The 21539-nt window shown below is 38.2% G+C and overlaps 1 protein-coding gene across 2 annotated transcripts in view; it reads left to right on the top strand.

Annotated features, from left to right (window-relative positions):
• The window catches only part of LOC124154728 (dedicator of cytokinesis protein 2-like), a 156316-nt gene that overhangs the window by 99799 nt on the left and 34978 nt on the right, over positions 1-21539 (top strand). For both annotated transcript variants that reach the window (XM_046528622.1, XM_046528624.1), the window contains exons 21-23: positions 7382-7572; positions 7684-7815; positions 12847-12960. In XM_046528622.1, coding sequence (XP_046384578.1) covers positions 7382-7572; positions 7684-7815; positions 12847-12960 — 437 coding nt within the window. The remainder of the gene's footprint in view (positions 1-7381; positions 7573-7683; positions 7816-12846; positions 12961-21539) is intronic.

A 21539-nucleotide genomic window follows, 5' to 3' on the forward strand; every position in this document is an offset into this window, starting at 1 on the left:
TCCATGCTCTCTCTAATTCTACTGACAAATCTACTTGATCTGCATCAGCCATCCGCGTTCATATGTAAGCACAAACCTTTCTCTACGCTTTTGTGCGCTTTCGCTACATTTGTGCGCTGGTGATCTGTGGGGTGAAGGGGCCATGTGGATGGCTCCTCTGCATGCGGATGGTCTGCACTCATGTGTTAGCTTCCATTATTGTCGTTGGAACCTTATCAGCGCATGTGGTGCGCACCGTCCATATCCATGTGAAACGGTTCTTAGAAATCCACCAGATTAAGCCTGCATCAACTCTCAGTGATTACATTGTCAAATTTTAATTGAAGCTCTACCATCAATATTAACGTACTCAATGCATTGTAAGAGTGCCCGCTTGCCATTCTTGCATTTTCTTCTTTAAGGAACTGCGTGCTAAGTTCATCCTCCACCTGTTGGAGCTCCCATTTTATGACCCAATAAATAAATGTGACTCGCCATAGTCACTCACCTTTTCACTACTGGTATAATCACACTTCCCAATGCCTTGAGGAATATCCCACTTCTGACACCAATTGCTTCGTGTGCATGTGACAATGTTGTATGACTAGGGGAGGGTGTGAGGTGCATTTTGGGGGCAGTGAATGGCTGCAATCCGTGCGGTGCGCCCCTCCTTTTCGGCTGTCATCGGCAGGGGCGGATCCAGGATTTCTTTCTGGGTGGCACAAGCAAGGCCATATCCAGGATTTTATTCTGAGGAGGGCACAAGGATACCTCGCAATACAAAACAAAGGCAATGATAATGGACCGTATTAAAAATCTTGCATATTTTTAAGGGTCTGGGGGGGCACGTGCCCCCGTGCCCTTCCCCTAGATCCGCCGCCTATGGTCATCGGACAACTCTCGCTGGCCGGACTGTAGTCTGTGGGTTTTTTGGAGAGTGATTGCGATAATATAAATATTTTACTTAATGTCCAAAATCTTCAGTTCCTCGGAAAAAAATAACCCTGGGTGGTTTACATACCTACGATAAAAGCACCGTATGGGAACGGATTAGCAAGGATGCATGTGCTGCATCGCAAAAATTAGGAGCACAATATTATTTTTGACACAGGAGTCTGTGTACAGAAGCTTTTAATTGTTGCCAAGAGATTCAAAGGGTCTGGTGTAGGCAATAACAATTTTCAATTGTACTCACATAGGAAATAGCTCTTGAGGGTAGCTCCCATCTAAGTTAAGCCATTAGTTTAAACAGATTTCATGGATTGCGTGGAAGTGCATCACAGTTTTGCTGATATGATGTGAAATTTTGAATCTTACAGAATTTTGGAGAGAACGAAGAAGAGATATTGAAGATTCACTCTGATCAGTGGCTAAGAAGAGGCTTTCTACTATTAGCACAGTAATAGGGAAGTACACTAGTGTTTCAAATTCACCAAAGACATTTTTTAAATTAGAGTTCAGAATAACATAATGTCATAAAATCACAGTTTAAACCCTAATAGTGAATACTTGATTCGAGATGACCGTCCGAAATATGGAAAAATTCAAAGGCCGCTAAAACGGGTGTCCATGTTGAATATTGGTCCATGTCCATGTGACGTCACAAGGCAGTAGCAGAAGGCAGCTTCTATGCCGTTTAATTCTACCACTATTATTGCATAGAAATATTACCGTATAAGCGTGTGTAAGAGGCGCACCCCTATTTTGAGCATCGGAGCTATGAAGAAAAAAATTTGCGGCATTTTTTTTATACTATCGCGTGGTGTTGCAGACGTTCGCCTGGAATTTCGACAGTTATCGAACTTTTCTCTTTCAATATTAATTAGCGGTAATAGCGGCATAAGAGGGAGTAGAAAGAGTTCCGATCCTCTCGCTTGTCCTATTCACGAACAATTTTGTTTAAATGCTCTCGCAGGAGTATTGCAATAGAATTGCAGCCGTGGAAAATTTTAAGGCAAAACACGACAACCACATAGCATGAACCTTCCCAAGAGCTTGGACAACAATCGGGGCAATCTCAGCACCGTAGGATAATAACCACGTCGTAGATTTAACGGAACCACACTCGGCCCTCCATCAGCCAATGCCTCTGCCGTTTTTTTTCTTTCCGAGACCCCACAGGAAAATAGGAAAACATCAAGTTACAGGGGAACAATGGAAACGTGTTTCATCCCTACCCCGTCTCACCAACTGACCTTGATCGATTTCCCAGTTTCTGGAGGCCAAATGCTGGGTGAGTCATCTACTGAGCCCGAAGATATCTCGGTAGCTTTCAATAATTGTATGACACGCACGGCGTTCAAAAAAAGAAAGAGATCTAACGCGACGCATATCTGACAGAATTTAAGTTTTTTAAGCTCTAATTGTTTGACACAAAGATTTATGGTTAAAACAAGGCTACTTATATTCAAAATAGTCCAAACAGGACAATTTCGGAAGAAACAAGCGTAGCATAAGCGCATTCAAACAAGACGAGACGGACTGGAAACTTTAGGCAACGCAAACTGCGTATATCACATTGCTGCGCCTTCGCCCCTTCGCTTTGAAGGCAACGACGTCACATGCGAGATCGGACGTGTTCTTCCCGTGCTCCTTCGCTCATAGCCTCGTAGCGTGAAATACGGAGGGGAGGGAGTGCACTCCTTCCCCTCCGTATTTCGTTGCTTGCTTCGAAGACGGAGGGATCGCGCTCCTTCCCCTGGACCTCTCCTTCCGCGCTCTTCACTTATAAGTATTTCTGATTTCTTCCATCCACAATTTAGTCCAACAATGAACACACTCGTTCGAATTTTTTAAAGCGCAGGTTTTGACACCAATATAATTTTCAGTTGCAAAAATCCTCATATTAGCGTCTGAAGATGATTTTTTTAAAATCAGGTCCTCAGCGTAATGGAAATTACTTGGCAAGACAGATATTGACTATTAACTAGGTATGTCCTTCAAAAATACGCGTTTCTCTACTTTTGATAACCGATTACTATATGCAGTATAAATGCCGCGAGATGCCCAATCGTGGCAGTAAATTTAGCGCGCCCTCCGGAGCAAAAACCCTGCGCGATCTTCCATGTTCACAGATGTATTCAACGGTGTTCGGCGAGATGTTGTGGAACATAATGATACAATGGTAAATGAAGAGCAAACTTAGTGCATGTCCACAGTAATTTTATTTGGTACGACGCGTTTCAGCGACCTTACTTCGCTATCATCAGGTACAAAATCCTGTCTTGCAAAATTTTGTACCTGATGATAGCGAAGTAAGGTCGCTGAAACGCGTCGTACCAAATAAAATTACTGTGGACATGCACTAAGCTTGCTCTTCATTTACCATTGTTCCATGTTCACCTCTGGGGTACCGACGTAACGGCGCGATGCTTACAAGAAAAGCAAACAAGAGCATTTTGAAAATACGTCACTAAGGGAGAAACTCCCCTGCCTGCCACTTGTTTTTGACCGAGGATTACAGATGACTGACTCGCACTGAAAACCAAGGCCACTCAGTTCCCCTTAGACTTGCGACCGGTGAAGGGGAGGGGGGGGGGGGAAGATAAGAAGTTTGTGTAAGAGGCTCACCCTCATTTTTGGCTGCAATTTCTAGGAAAAAAGGTGCGCCTCTTACACGTGCTTATACGGTGCTGAATTTGAGGGTAGCCGTTTTTTGCTGTCATAAATTATCTTCAGAATATATGTGTGTCTACTTCTCTATTGAGTAAATGACTTCAACATTGCGTAATATATTAATATTCATTTACGTGTCAACTTCAAGTTTGGAAAGAGTGGTGCGAATAGCACATTGAATCTTTAATAAATAGATGATGGTATTTATTTTTCGCTGGGTATATTTTGGCACAATGCTGTTTATCATGCCAAAAATTTTTTTGTAAGAACTGAGTCAAACTAATAAACCTATTTCAGACGTTTGCTGCAAGACTTATTCATTGCGTATGTATTCACGCCAGCCGGAACGTTTGCCCTTCGCAACTAGAATCATGGGATGTTAGCCTTATTTCCGTGCTGGATGGTTGTTGCAATAGTTCGCTGTCCAGGATGGGTTCAAGAAAAGTTAATCTTGGTTGGGAGAAGGAAAATTCCAACTATTTATAAATGGTACACCAAACTTTGATGTATTTATGGTCACTGAATGTTTGAAAAAGGAGGACAGGTTCAACGCTCTATAGAAATGTGAGGCGTTAAGGCTAACAAGGGGAGAGCACGTACCTTGCCCTGTCTTTTTCAATTAGGGCCTTAGTTAGGTTGTAATTAATTAATTTTCATGCGGTACTTTTAACAAGGCATATATATATAGATTGAAAATATCTTCTCAAACGAATGGGTCAGTTGGGGTAGTGGTAGCGTGTACGATTCCCACCCAGAGGATTAGGGTTGAAGACTTCGTCATGGCTTTATACTTTTTTGTCTTCATTGTGGTCGTACGGCGTCAAGTTTATCATTAATTTTAATTGCAGTAATCATTGACATGAGACAATTTTTTTTATCATCATAATGGCGTTTAGGTATTTTAGCAGTGTCATTACAAACGCAGAGATACGACGACTACAAGGGTTGGTGTGCGCTAAAATGTTAATTTTTTCTTTGCTTATACTGACCAACTTCCACATTAAAAATGAAAACCACTCTTGCAAGAGCACATACCATTAAAGGCTCACGGCAAGCAACAATATGCTTACAGATATAATTAATAAGAACACAAAACGAATATAAAATGCCATATATCTCGAACACTTGTAATTCACATTACTCCAAAGGGAGTTTATTTACTCAGTACCTACCTCAGTACCTTGTACTCAGTACCTACCAGTTTACCTCAGGGGCAGTGCTAAAAGAACCATTCCGAAATATAATTTCAATTAACAAATATAGGATGAAATAAAAGTTGATAACCCTGGACCGGGCGCGCTGGCGTTTAAAATACGTCAGTCTTTGAAAACCAAGGATTTCAACATTGTACGTACATTCTGGGCTAGAATGGTCTCGTGTATTCCTACAATGTACTTTGACTGCCTATATTGCGAGTTTTCAAAGTTCGAGCTATTGTAGCTAATTTTTGAGATCAGCAAGATGAACCCGTCACCAGTGGAGTATAAGTTACGCCGCGCGACCTGCCGTGTACCTTTATATCTGTATCACCTATAAATGTACTAATTCCAACAAATCAAGATTAACTTTAACAAAAATAGTTTGTTATCATATAGGCACATATCATGGGCAAAGTACGCATTTTGCCCGGTCGTGTAAAATAACAGTCGCGCCATAATTCTTTAACCAAACTACTTTCAGTTTATAAATTACGTAGGTCTACGCGGAAGATGACTCAACACACTTTCTGATGTGACTGAGGTACCTATTAAGTAAATTATTATAATATAAATATCAATTTGATCTTACAATACCTTCAAATGATCTTCAAAACAGAATATCATCGATAGGTAAGAGTCAGGAGCAGCCTTGAACCATTTATTCCGTATGGCTTGTGCTTAAGGCACAGGAATGAATATCTTCTCCAGGCTTTTGTTTCGACGTCGAGATGAAATTTCGAACAAAAAATCGTTTATAATTCTTTTTTGAATTCATGTTTTCCGTACTAGCGGACATTTTTAGGAAGCAAACTCCACCGATTCCCGGAAACTCTCGCCGCGCTACAGGCGACAGAATACAGCGATACTCCACTGGTGACTACTGCCTTGTGACGTCACATCTCAATCAAGATGGAGGCACTGTGTTTCAGCGCAACATGAAATTTTCCGACTTTCAAAACGTTTTAAAGTGCATACCCCAGATGCAGGAAATAAAAGTGACTATACTAATGTTTCTCTTTTAGGCTAAACTTTCAAATTCAGCAATAAAAAAAAATTAGTGCACTTCCCTATTCTGATTTAACAAATTCTTTTACAGTTGATTACTCGACGGTGCTGAGTCCTCTTTCGCTAACCTTAGGTTGATTGTTATTTTGCCATCTTGGTAATAATTGTGATTTTCCTACATGGCAATAGCTGATGATGTCTTGATCAAACTACATTCCTATGCATAAATGAAATTTCGAAATATACATCGCCGGATAGCATACAATGACAGGTAACGCTGCTCTAGCTTTCCACAAGTCGAAAGTCAATGTAAGGGCGCCGACCTAACTATGATAATGTTGTGCTTTCAATTTCCATACCTAACACGGCAAAAGATGGAGGGGGTTTCACTTCAATGTAATGTCCCGCGCCTAAGATGTAGACTATTATATTATTATAGTGACGAAGTCAGCCGAAGAGGATTAGGGTGTGGGGAGACTAACCTGCCTCTCCCTCTTTCATCTTGCTCCCATTCCCCTCCCACTGGGCCTAGCAAAAGAAGAATGTAAAATGGGAGCACGTGGTTTTATAATATAAAGATGATTATATTTTAAATATTTACATTTAAAATATAATTAATAATTTTGCATACCTGATAAGATGCAGTTAGAGTTGAGTTAGAGCTCAGTATTTTATACATATAGCCTTTCAATGGAGAAAAGCCTATATTTAGAATCAGAAGCTTATTTGGCATCAACTCAAAACCTTGTTCACTCTGCCTGGAACCATTATTGTTTTGTCTATTGATAATTTGATAAGATGATTATATTTTAAATATTTACATTTAAAATATAATTAATAATTTTGCATTTTTTATTATTATTATTATTATTATTATTATTATTATTTAGCAGTATTGTACTGTCCTAAAAATTTCGTGGTATACTGTTTCGTTTAATGGATTTCAAAGTATTGTGCAGTGAGCTAATAAATAATCAGTTGTGGGTAGCGATGTGAAGACGCATCCTCTCCAAAGACAACCGGGCTGACTGTCCTGGCTCTCTATGTATGCTACCTCAGGCGGCAATTCCTCTCACTGTGGGGTTGGCAGGAATGTGACCCAATATGGTCAGACAGTCGATTGTCGTCACAAAGGTTTTGGGTTTAATTTAACTTCTCTCTTGAATGGTGGCCTTTAAAAGAGTCCGTAGTTCTTTGCCAACTTTTTGACAACTATTTTGTCATCCTCAGGATTTGCAACTTCATGAGGAAACTCAAGGGCCAAAAATCAACCAGTTAATATTTGACAGGTTATATAATTTTTCAGGTAATAAATAGTAAATATTAGTCTCGGAATTACTTCATGAAGCTTCAAGCCCTGAGGATGACAATATAATTGTCAAAATGTTAGCAAAGGACTAAATACTATTTTGATGTCAAAGTAAAGTAAAAGCAGCCTTGTGTGGGTGTGGCTCCAAACAATCAAGTCATGGCGAGTGGACGCAGCGGTCTTCTTTCTCCCTCACACGGGAACTGACTAAAATAGCACGAGAGAGACGGAAGAGTGCTGATGGTATCCTTTTGTTTACTTTTTTTGTGTGCAGGGGCTCAGAGGGATTTAACAGCTTTCCTTGTGACTCCCTTCCTGGAGGTGGCCCTCATCCCAAATGCCGCACTCCAACAACTCATTGTTCCTTTGTTTTTTGACATGGCTCATTGCGAGTTCTTCTCGTCATCAGATCGCAACTCTCCACTCACGAAGTCTCCTGGTCTGGAGAAATCAAATTTCTCAGAGGTAAAATGAGTCGATAAGTCTTAATAATGGAGTTTACTGTTGTCCAAACATTTTGATTGTGTAACTCGAGGCTTCATGTTCATTGAATGATTTTAATTTACTCTCGTACAGTTTGAAGGTGAAATTGTGGATGCATTTGATATGCTAATCAATTCTGGGAATGGTGATGACCTTTTTCTTGATCACTTGTGCAGTATTCTCAAAGATCTCTTTGAGCAGAGCAGTGAAGCCATGAAAATAGAGGTGAGGTTTGTAGAGGGGAAATTGTTATTTTTTTTTAGTTTCACTCCATGCCTCTCAATGTGTGTGTGTGTGTGCCTTTTGTAGATTTAATGTGTAGATTGTCAGATGATTAAACTCGTGGAGACACATATATTGTAGCATGAGCGAAATGTCACGGAGCACTGCCTGAGGTGGGTGACCGTGAGCAGATTCCTCAGTGGGATTATTCCTCATTCTTATTGCGTAACGGAGGAATTGGAGAAGATGATCTTGGACTTGCACCTGATGAGTGCGTGTGTCAGCTTTTATCATGCCGTCCAAACGTCAGAATCCCTCCTCCACCCACCCGATCATCCAGCTATCCATTTTTCCATGGCAATAGAAAACAATGGGGAACTGGCATGGGTCGTCGATTACTCTAAAAACTACTTTGAATTAGTAAAATGGATACATTAGCTTGCAAAAATACCTGAAGTTTCTCCATTCTTCATCAAAAGAAATAAAAAAATTGACTTTAACACTAGAAGGACGGCAGGGGTCATTTGACCCATTTTCAGAATTCAAATTTATTTTTCTCTTATTAAAATATTTTTTTTAATTTTGAAACTTCTTGACTTTGTTCATTTTGGTCTATATTTTGATAAATTAGTGAAAATTCAACAATAATTTTTTGTTTTAAATTTTTATGACGTGTTATACCTAGAAGGACGGCTAGGGGTCATTTGACCCACAACTGGTTTTCGCGCTATTTTCTTGCCCGTGGGCACTTTAGTGCCATGTATATAATATAATCAGCAAGAGGCTAGTGTGGTAGATGATTTACTTCATTTTGAATATGGAAGTACCCGGTTCAATGCCAGTTTCGTCCCGAGGGCTCCAATCTGTATTCGAAAACTTAGGCATAGCAACTTGTTGTGCACAATCTTCCGATATTTTTTGGGCAGCAAAAGGAAATAAAACCTTTTCAATCCTTGATTTGCATAAATTCATGTAATTATGATATTTTAATTTTGTTTTATTTATTGTTCAATGATATTGTATTACCCACACTGGAAAATCGTCACGTATCCCAAGAATTTTTTTTCCGTCGTCCAAGATTCAGAGCTCTTAGAGACATTATTTTCAATATCGACTCATCAGGTTTACGCATAACTTTCATTTTTCTGGCCTGACGGCACTGTCACTTGACCTAGCCCCTTTGCCGTGTGTCCAGCATTAGTGCCGCCTGACCCCGTCGGGGTTTGGGGCGGGTCGACCGCACGCTGTGTCTTGGGGAAAAATCCTGTCTCTTTCTGAGAGAGCGGAGGAATTGGGTGGACTAAAATTCTACTGTAAATTCTACCCTTGCAATCCGCACGTAGGTCGAAAAAGAAGCATTACTGCAATTTTCTGGAAGATACGAATCAGGAAACGGTTGGCGGTTGAGTCCCTGCCTTTCGAATGGCAATTAGCGTTACTTCTGAAAATTTTGTCCTTTTGTATGAATTTCTAATGCTCTCCAGCTCTCTATACCTCCAATGCAACTGGAGAAGATTCTACCATAATGCGCTTCCGTTTGTAGATTTTTTTGCATGCATATCAGTAGTGAGTTGAGGAAGAAAGTAAGAAGTCGATAAATATATCAAGAGAAGAGAATCGTCGCGATTCAAATAGCTGTAGGGAATATTGAAGATCAGTCTGGAAGTGAATTGTAAACATCAGTTCAAGAACATTCTGACCAATCCTTCAACATCTGCGTGTGATGTAAGCGACGAAGTCCAAGATAGTGAATCCGATGGCGACTTTGGCATGATAGCAAATGCACAGCTCTATCCAACAGAATGCAGCTGTCCTTTTATGAGGTAAATTCCGAATAAACCAGACAGATTTGGAATCGAGTACTGGGTTTTGATAGATTTGAAATGAAAATACACCCTAAATGAATTTCCATGTTGTGGCAAAGATGATGATTGGCCATCAAATCAAGCGTTGGGGAAATAAATAGCTACTAAAGTGACCGTAACATACAAGAATTCAGGAATAAATGTAACTTGTAACAATTATTTTCCATCCATCCAGCAGGCAGAAAGTCATAAAAAAATGGAAAAATTCTCTTGCATGGACGATCTGAAAAAAACAGCCGTGATGCGAAAATATCCATGACCCCTAAAATAGCCATGTAATCCATTCAACGTGAGTGTTCAATATTACCTTAGGCCATACTCTTAGGTAGAATCAGGCAAACTAGAACAATAATGCACTTTCACTCAGCAGCATGATCTTAGACGACACTATTTCCGCAACGAATAAAAGAATACCAGAGACCATCCTATTTTATAATAAAAACAAAGTGGGAGTAGATATGATGGATAGTACGTATCAATTTATTTACACGTCTCCAAATCCAACAGCCATAATTCCACGGGCACAAAAAAGAAAAAGGTGCCAAATACCATCAAATTGAATCATTGCACCAATTTCCTTTCCATTTTCCAAATTCCTTTTCAAGTGCAAATGCCTGGTGTGGTAACACCCTCTGCCACACGCTTTTAAGCGGCTTGTGGGTTAGTGTGTAGATTTATAAATCGTCCAATGAACGCATTCAGCGCAAAAATATATTTTGTGGAAACAGCGCTGAAAAAATACTGTCTGTCTGAGATTTACAACAAAGTAATAAGTTTTAAAAATTTTTATGCAAATTTTGTAAACCCAGTACCCCTATTGTTCAAACATGTAACACAACTTTTGTATTGAGTGTATATATTTTCATTATTAGATTTGCAATCGACTACTAGATTACGGTTTAATTCATGATTCTTTAAAATAATTGTTATTAACTTTTGACGATGGAAATAATATTTAATAATGTTAAATAGTGTTTTTAATGAACTGATTCAACAATTAATACGATTAAACTGAATATTGGTTGAAAATTAGGCGTTTTATTCCAAAATACATTTTAGGGGTCAAATGACCCCTAGCCGTCCTTCTAGGTAGCGCGAAACTCCCGTCCTCCTAGTGTTAAAATCGAGAAAGATTTCTCTGAGCTGACCACTGCATGAAGACACCCGAACATTGCTGAGGCCAAGCGTGACGTCATAGGTGCCTAAACTACCATAGGGAGTTGGGAAATACGCTGAGCGCATGGTGTAAAATTTGTTTTGAGGGAGTATTTAGCCGCTCATCGTCACTTTATTTTGTTCCTTTACTCTTGTGCAAGTTTTCCTATTGCTATTGTGCCACGATTACTACTTGGGATATTAATAATCCGACATCGGGATGATGAAATACAAGCGTTTCACTTCGTTTGTTTTAGTTATCAGAAAAATGGATGATAACGTTGCCACTCGTACAAATAGTACCCCTGAAGTTCTTCTACATCTACGTTATACCCTGCAAGCCACTTAAAAGGTAGTGGCAAGGGGTGTTCAGACACCAAAAATTGATGCCACGACCCTCTTGGAATTTGTTATGACAAATTATTGCTATATGTTGGTGGCAAATCGAGATGTAAAAGAAACTTGTAATACTGGAGGATAACGATCGTAAGCTTACGAGCTGTGCTGTTGAATTTGGCCGTATAAGTGGAGAAGGTAGTCCTATCCATCATACAGTACGAATTCACAGCAAAACAGTGTGCACACAATCCACATGTGAGATTGCTAATCGGTTCCACTGACAACACACACACACAAGCTACAACTTATTTCAATAATATAGGTAAATCCATGAACAATATACTAGCATACCATAAAAATATTGTGGGAAATAGGCGAATACAATTATCAAAAACTGGAAGTCACTACCATATAGTCCTACTAGTCATACCACTACCACACAGCTACACTACGTTAGTGTCCACAAATATCCACATGGAAGAATGATGCCTCGGTAGCTTAACTGGCTAAAGCACTCGACTGGAAATCGGGGGATCCGGGTTCAAATCCCGGTCAAAGCAGATGATTTTTTCTCTACTGCGGCTAGTCCCGGTATACTTTAAACTAGCACTTCTTACAATCCAATCACGATGGAACGCTGACAACTCTTGGCCGATATTTTCCAACCTTGTCAAACTTTGTGCACTACAACCACTGGCACTGTGATTATTAGCAGTAGCTTAACGGGAGATGTCACATTGAAAATAACACTATTTTGGCACAAAAAATGTTCCTAGATGTCTCCAATCAGCGAGCAAAAGTTGCATTGACTGGAATTCACCTCATAATACAAGCTCAGGCAGTCCTAAGCCACAAATTCTCTGGTACCTATGAATAAATGGATGAAGTTATTGTATATAAAAGCATAGCGGACATTAGTAATCATCAAAATTGTTCTAATGACATACTTAAATGAATGATATGCCATCGATAACATGAACTTACAATTGACGTATCCCCCTTCCAACGGCCGTGGCTCTGACTCCTACAACAATGTTATTTAGGTATTACAAAATTTTTGGTTTATCTGCTCAAGTTTTATATTTTATGCCCTTACTCAGATATTAATATTATACTAAATATGAGCCTCTATCGTTGGATATTTTGCTTCAAATAGAAAATAATCAACACGTCTCGCAAACAAAGCTCTCACAACTGCGGGCAACTATTACAAACAATCACAACAATGGCTTCGTGTGATGTTTAGGAACCTATGATGTCATCGAGGCTTCGTCATCAGGGGCTTGGGTGGTGAGGTATTTTTGGCACGCTTTAAAATTTGTTATATTTATCATTGAATATCTCGCAAAGGAAAACTCAGATTTACATGCAATTTTCTTTTTTGAATTAAGAAAATAATTTTCTGTCCGCCTGTGGAATAAAAAAATGCATGCAAGTTCCCCATTATCCATTGTTTTCCTGAAACAGGAAATATCTTTTATAAATTGTATTTCCATTGTTGGTGGATGAAATTTGATTTTGGATTTTGCATGAACATATTTATCTCCATTTGGCTACTGATTATAATTGATTCTAATATGACTAATCTTATTAGCTAATATTATCTCGTATGACTTTAATCCATGAAGTATGAATACCTCTCAGATTAAATGACTGTTTCTTTATCCTGACTTAGGGATTGAGATTTGTGACTGAAATGAAAGAACAATTGGAAAACCTATTAGAATGTCGGCGTAGCATGAAAGAAGGCTGTGGTGAAAATGTCATGATATGCTTGTATCAGCTCATGGTGAGTATTAACTACGTTTGTCTCACTCAATAATTCATTATTTTGTGTAGAAACATACTATAATACCTACTATGTGTACTATCCAGCCTCAGGTTGGCCTGACCTCAGTATAGCTGAGCCGAAGAGCTTAACAAGCGGTTTATGATAACATTTACTAATGGGCATTTGACATAACTGTCTTCACTTTTGCTTTCACTCCTCTTCTGCTTGTATTGTTGTGTATGTTATTTTGTTTTTAATAATATGTAGACACCCATTAGTCCCATTTCATTGATGAGGCCAGGTTGGTGAAAACTTGGGAGGGCTTGCACTCTATGCAAGCCGCATCCTTTGCCTTTACATCACTGAGAGTCAGCAAGGCTGGATGTGGATGCGGCTGGGCCAGCAAATTGGGAGTCAACCTCCAGGAGCAAAAGCCCTCGTAGGTGCAATGCACTGAGGAAACCCACGTTCACACACAGTTTGGGTCATTGTTGAGTGTTTTCCTTTGTGCTCTGTGGTGAGGTTTTTCCTCTCTGTAGATTCATATTTGGACTCACTGTCTCTGTCTTACAAAGACAAGGCTCTGTAGTTGAGTAGGTTTATTCCAATTGTGATTGTTTTGGTCAAATTTGAGGAGGGCTCAAATCTCTAGTGATCACACTTTTTTTTATTTTGTTATAAAGAGTCATTCTTATCATAAACACGGTTAATACAGCTGATTCAAGAAAAAGGTAATACTGGAATTTTTTAAGGCTAAATTTTTAAAATAATGAATACATATCTACTTTAACAATTTCATTTGATTTATTCCAAAACAGGTTCATTCACTGAGGGGAAATAAGCAGGGGAAATGGTTGTAGTTGTATCTTCTTGTCCTTGCGGCTAATTATTGTCAAATCTCTATCGAGTAAAATTCCTACTCATAGTATCAACGATACTCAATGAATAACCAGATACATACTTAGTTGAATTTTATTTTGACAACCCAATAGCATGAGAAATGGTTGTAATTCAAATGATGATCATAGTATTCAAACTTCTGGTTCTTAGTAATACATAGTAGCATTTCTTTGATTGTATGTGCCCAGAAGAAGAATATGTATTTTTCTTAACTATTAATAGCTTTGGAAGTTAATATGGCAACCCTAAAGTCGCTAATCATGTATGTAGTGATGGCCCGTGCCTATGCATTATCATGACCTTTAAGTTTTATTTCCTATCTCGGAATATACAAAAAATATCAAATGAAATACGCTCAGTGAACATGAGTTATGTGAAAAGTTATCAAGGACATTTATGTATTATAACTGTTGTTCAAACATCATCCCAGGCATGTTATCTAAATAGCTTCTAACATTTGTCTTATTTTTCGGAAAGATACTAAATATCTATACTTAAAACTCCAAAATGATAGTGTGTAACGGAAATTAACCCCTTTAATGGGGACCAATTTTTTAGTAGTCACCTACCTGGTGGGGGTTATTTACCTTTCGATAGAAATATTTGAAATTTTCTACAATAATACCTTTTTGCATTTAGAGTACAAATATTGAAAAAAAAAAAATTTTTTCAACAACAAAAAAAAGTTTAAACAATTTTTTTGTTTATAACAAATTCCTTTTTTTCATGCAATTTTTTATAGAAAAAAAATCACTTACCGACCAGGATGCTTCATTTTTTTACACATTCACACTGGTTTTTAGTTTTACTATTTACACTATATATATATACACATTTTTTTTTCACTCAATACTCCATTTTCGTGTGGTACGTTTGGAAACACGGCGCGGCACAGAGAGGTACATTGCAGTCCTTGCAGCTATATATTGTTTCCCTTCTCTGCTTGTGTGACAAACACACCAGACATCTCTTATGGGCATGCTTTTTCGTTGCTGTTGGGGAATTTAGGTGAGGGAAATGCCTTCCTGATAACCGTAAGGGCGGGTCAATTTTTGAGCGGCTTCCAGACGCCTTTGATGTTGCTCCTCCGTATTTGTGTAAAATCTTATGAATAAGATCTAATCTGAATTGGAGATGAGTTTCTTTTCCTCCATTCTTCCTGTATATTACATAAGAGTTGAAGACGCATAAATCAAGAAGATGTCTGAATATCTTTTGATAATATTTCTTCATTCTTTTCCGCGCTGTACTATAGTTGACCATATACTGATCTGAGAGATCAACTCCTCCCATTGACTCATTGTAACCAATAACAGCGAGAGGTTTCTGTTTTGAGTTTCCTTTCCTGTCTCGTACAGTCTTTGTACTTGCGTCGTGAACACTGCTCAATATACATACATCTCTCTTATCTTTCCACTTCAGTGTCATCAACTTATTTCTAAAAGCAGCGGCAATTTCACCCGATTTCAATTTTTTATTCATTACCGTTTTTGGCAAGTCCTTTCTATTTACTCTCACGGTTCCTACTGCGTAAGTTCCCAGCGAATTCAAAAAATCAAAGAGCTCAGGACTGCTATAATAATTGTCAAGCCCTAAGAGATAACCCTGGTTCAGTAGTCTCTCTGCAAGGGTTAGAACTACCCGTGATGGTTTCGTAAAACTACTCACATCAACTCCTCCGACATCCTTCACAAGTTCTGTGTCCTTTCCAGTGTACATCATCATGTTCCACACATACCCACTTTTTGCCTCACAAAGTTTATAGGATTCCATCCCAAAACGTGACCTTTTTTTTGGAATATATACCTTCCATCCTAGACGGCCTTTCCACAGCAGTAAACTTTCATCAATCGACAGTTCTCCCTCTGGAATATAACTTTCAGCAAATTTCCTGATGCAATGGTCAAAAAAAGGCTTGATTTTGTAGAGTTTAGGAGAAACTCGTTCGGCGTCACTGTATAGCTCATTATCTGCAAAATGCAGAAATCTCAAAAGGAGAAAAAATCTCTTCTCACTCATTATCTCATAAAAGATGGGGGTTGCTAAAAGTCGGTTGCGGGAGTAATAACTTGATAGTGTGGGCTTCTGGATAACTCCCTGCAAAAGCAACACTCCAAGAAACAACTTTATTTCCTCCTTATTGGTATCAACCCAATCCTTATCACGGCTTCTCCTTTTCATTTTCTTATGCAGAACTTTCTCATTTATCATTTGCAGGGCATACAAATTTGTCTGCTCTGCTATATAATTGCAGATCTCTTCATCAATAAAATGTTCGAAAATTTGAAGAGAGTCATCCTTGCCAATCAAGTTTCCTTTTACACCAGCCTCAAATCTAGCCGGGAACCTAGGCCGAGGAAGTCCGCTTTCAACCCACACACTAGAATGTAGCGGAAAATTTTGGTCTTCCTCATCACCTTCTTCAGCTTCACTATCTATTTCACTATCAGAATCAACATGCAGTTCTTGGATTCTGTGAGGAAACCCTGTAGATGTGCCACTAGTGCCAGCGGTCGTTCCCACTGACACATTTGAATATTCTTCCTCCGCGCTACTGTCACTCGTACTCTCTTCTTCTTCACTAAGCTCCAACATTTCATTTATGATATCTTCAGGCAGAGTAGGTGGTCTCTTAGCCATTATGGCAATAACTAAGGCAAATTACCAAAACGATTATAAACTAGACACTGATGAAATATTATATAAAAATGCCAAAAAACAAACACCGAGAATGGGAGCACACGCAAGATGAAAAATTCCTGAGGAGGAAAGTACTCGATGGGATTGTCAAATAATAGATAAAACACGTTTGAAAGCTGTGCAAAAGAAAGAAAACTGAATATAGAAACTTATGAAGCACCAAAAACACTGTAGCAAATTGTAACTGAATTACCACTCACAAAACAAGCGATATTCAAAGAAATTTCAAATGTTCGAAATTTCCTCGTAACTGCGCACGACAAAAATAAAAAAAAACACTTATAAATGAAACACGTCTATCCACAAAAACATGCGTGCTAAAACTAAACTTCTCTGTAAGAAATGTGACAAGGGGTAAGTGCAATAAAAAGAACCGTTAGGGGTTCTTTGGACCCAAAAATACCATAAAACCTTTACCCAAATAAAGCATGTTTGTGCCCCTGCAGATATGAACACCGAGTTAAAAAAAATCACGCTAGATGTCAGACCCATGCAGAGTATAGAGGAGAAAGAATTGCGTTTCTAGACGCTCTGCCCAGTGAAGGAAAATTCTTTTTCTATAGCGCGTCTCTAGACGCGCTCCCCGTTTCATGAACGTCCTCGGTGCGCGTCTAGAGACGCGCTCCCCAGTAAAGGGGTTAATAGCATTTGTCACTCCCGTTAGAGCCACTCCAGCATATTTGTACTCCTAAGTTTCCCAAAAAAAATCACCAATTCGAAATCGCTGGCATACTTTGGCCTTCATGCAGATAGACAACCAGATTTTTCTGTGGCGACGCAGCGAGCTGGCGAGATGACAATACCAATTGTCAAAGACTGATTGGCTCGCTAGCCACGGCGTCAACGTAACACCGAACTGTGAAGGCACCCTGGGCACCATGACATTTTTCGTGCTCTGCAGAAGTACTGCCATCTCCAGGGCCTGAGCGATATGGATAACAATAATTACCTGTGAAATTAGGAATCACCAAAGAAAACAAAAACATGGTGAAAGGGATGAATTTTAATTATTAGAGCAGCATTAGGCTTTGTTTCATTTTATACAATGACAAATACCCTAGTAGCACAATTTGTGTTCAGAGTATGCTCAGGGCATTTTCAACACATATGTAAGATGTGTTCAACATAATTTGAGCACATGCTGAGCATATGTAAATGTCCGGCAAGGCATATGCTCAACATATGTTCAACACAAGTTTTCAACATATGCTCAGCATATTTTCCACACATGCTCAACATATGTTTTTAACATATGCTCAGCATATTACCCACTCATGCCCAACATATGTTTTTAACATATGCTCAGCATGGTATCCAATTATGCCCAACATATGTTTTTAACATATGCCCATCATTCTCCCAAAATATGCTCAGCATACCCTAGTGAAAATATCTACAGGATTTTTTTTCCAATAGTAATTTGACAATGGGAAACATTTGTTTCTATAGGAAATTTTTATGTTCCTACAGGAAAATTTTATTTTCCCAAAGGAACCTAAAATTTTCCTATAGGAACAATCATTTCCCATTGTCAAATTACTAAAGGACAAAGAAATCCTATGGAGATTTTCACTAGGGTGAGGTTGCATCCATTTATCCCCCTTATGAAAAGTATTCCCTTACAACCTTGCAATACCTATAGATGCACAAATTCTCTCCTTTTTACCGCTCCTGCCTTTCACTGTGGACTCAGGGCATGATGTCAGACCTACACATTGCATTCACTCGAGTTATCAGATTAGCACTTTAAATTGAAAATGTATAATCATTAATACAACTAAATTTGGTCAAGGATTTGAAATCGCCAATGTTAATTTAAAATTTATAAATGATAAGCATTCGACAGAATAAAGCATCGATGGTATTGATTATCAGAAGGAAATAACCATGATCCTGCTTCTGATCCAACATCCTTATAATGACCAAAGATTAATTAATTACCAACTTAATTGCTGCTGCATCTAAACAGTCTACATCCCATAGTGATTTAAGAGCAAATCCTACACATGAGATAGTCATGAGGGAGTACTACACCCTGAAACTTATTACATAAAAAATAGATTAACCTTCTACTATGAGAAGCAATAAAGTTTTAGTTACATGTGATGCCTTTCAGAAAAGCTGAAAATATTGCAAAATAAAATGGTTAATCAACCATAAGGAACAGCAAGGAATAAGTGAATCTCTGAAAAAAAAGTCTCCCACAAATTGTTCAACTGAGATTTCCCCACTTCTATTGTTTGAAAACAATGAAAATTTTATGCATTCCAAATAATGTAATTAATTAGCCATATAATGTACGTAATTTTATCACGGATCATTCCTAAAGTTGAGCCAACGAGAGTTGTCTGATGATAGGCAGAAGAGGCAAGTCAGTGGTAGGCAGCAATGCTGCCTGGTCAGGATGGGAAACTCCCACGGAAGGTGTACAAAGGGTTTACGAAGACAATCCAGAAAAGAGGATGGAGAGAGAAGGGCAAACAAGAGGGATGAAGTCATTATTACCTTTTTCCTGTGACGAAATTGTATGAGTAGGCAAGGGTGAAAGGTACATTTGGGTAATAGCGACTGCCTGCAAAACATTCATGTTGTCTAACCCTTCAACATCCTCTTTAGCCCTGTCATCGTACAGCTCTCACCAGCTCCACTGCACATGTGCTTCTGAAAGCATTACACTCCACACTGCTAGATTACAACGTACGAAAGATTGAACGAACAAGGAAAAGGGCTAAGGCATGTTTTAGTAACATTAATAAGAATATTGATACATAGGTGGTATCATGAGCCACTAATGCTTTAGCCCAAATTATTTGTAATTATTAAAGTCTACTGCCACTTTATCCTTTGATGGAGCTCCTACGGAATATGTAATCAATTGGTAGATAATGGATTACATAGGATATAATAGGAGAATCAAGTATGACATAGTTCTGCAATTTGATAATGAAGTAGATTTATTCTAATAAAAAAACATAAGCATTTAACATTATCAACAAATATTTCAAGCCTATTCTTTTCCTTGATTTCTCTCAGTCTTCTTCAGGCAGCACGACCATCGTAGCCACTCCCCAGTTAACTCAAGAAAGGCACATTTATCAGCACTGCTAAACATAAGACAAGAGTGGAGAGCATCTGTAGATTAAAATAAACAGAAATCAATATTTATCCACTAAACAAGCACTAAACAGCAAAAAATATTACTTCTTTAACCTGAAAATGGTGAATATTGACATCTTTCATGAATGGTAAATTAACATTAAGTTGCAAAATTTAAAATTTGCATGAGACAGACTAAGGAGAGGAAGCAGCAGTAAGGGAAGTATTGCATCATAAGTTCACACAATATGTAATGTAAAAGTTATTCATGTCAGCTAGTGTATATACATTGGTCTTAAATATCAATAATCCTACAATACATTTCCATGTAAGTTCATCATCATAATACAATTATTGAGTGCTAGATGAAGATAATACTAATAGATTAGTGAGGTCATGAACATTTTAAGACACCGATTCATTTCCATGCAAGAGGGTGATGAGGTTCTTCAAAAAATAAAAATGTCATTTTTTTGCATGACTAAACAGACATTTCTCATTAACAGATTTTGCATTGCTTTAAATATGTAATGAAATATGGAAAGCAAGAAAATTATGATGAACCTGAGAATATCATGTTTAACAGAACAAACGGTTCAATTGACAACATTAAATTTAATTCCACTATAATGTGGAGCCTTATTTTCCATAAAAAATCGCTTAAGATACACATTATGTGACTTTGGTCTCTAATTGTCCATGAAATTATAAATACCAATGGGCATATGGTGTATGTCTTGAAATCCGTGAAACCCAAGCAATATATATGCCAGATTTGGTTAGTATTTGAGGCACGAACTACAGGAATACTGTAGATACTGCAAATCAACTCGATTATTTTTGTCCCCTTACTTCTGAGTGAATCGCCTAAGTGCTAAAGTAAATTTTTAGTAATCTGATGGAAAAAAAACTAACGATAGTACGTATCATGCACACCTTTTGAGCCTTCCCCATGGGTTACCTATGCCAATTCTTTGCTTCGTTCCCTCATATCAGAGTGCAACTGTGTTAACATGATTCCTAGTCGAGACTACTCATATTTACTGTTAGCACTTCGCTGCGACAGTTATTCACAAAATAAGTTCGTTAATGATACTTGGTTACAAATTAGTTAATTATGCCTCAAAATGATACCATGAAAGAGAGGGCTAATTCATCATCCAGCGATTAGTTTAGCATTCATGAAATATGCTGCCGTTATCATAATTTTATGGCCTTGTTACAATATTAGCATGAACAAAAAAAGAGTTTATGAATAGATTCACAAACGAAATTAGAACAGGCTCTAAGCCTTGACCAAGAATTTATTACTTCCTTCACATTTTATTGTGGCTATGATTGATTTTGATCGAACATTTTCGCACTCACTCGGTTACATGCATCATATTCGATCCAAGTATTTACATTGGGCAGGAATAACTTAATACGGCATTTACGACCACAATTCAGTTCATAAATAGCCATTGAGAACTTTTACCATACCACACAAGAACAGTTAGAACTAAAATAGTAATATCATACATTCATCCGTTCATAAACAGCGATTGAGAACTTTTACGATATCACACAAGAACAGTTAGTACTAATTGTAAAATAGTAATTTCATATATTTATCTACCAATGTACTTACATTTCATGCTTCTAGATGATTCCGAGGTAACTGGGCTCTCTCCTCTTGTATAAAGTAACGTAAACAACGTGCGATTTGAGCAATGAAATCATAGCAACAACGTCGACGCATGCGTCTCGCTCTTCAATTGTTTTAAAAGTGTTAAAATCAGGGCCTTGGTTAAAATTATGAATTGATATACTTGAATTAGAATAAACTAGAACTAGATATATTCCTTTACATTAATTATAAAACTAGCATGCAGTATTCGAATCCTGATCGCTGATTTGTC

The sequence above is a fragment of the Ischnura elegans genome, chromosome 2 (genome assembly GCF_921293095.1).
Source record: "Ischnura elegans chromosome 2, ioIscEleg1.1, whole genome shotgun sequence".
NCBI classification, from domain to species: Eukaryota; Metazoa; Arthropoda; class Insecta; order Odonata; family Coenagrionidae; genus Ischnura; species Ischnura elegans.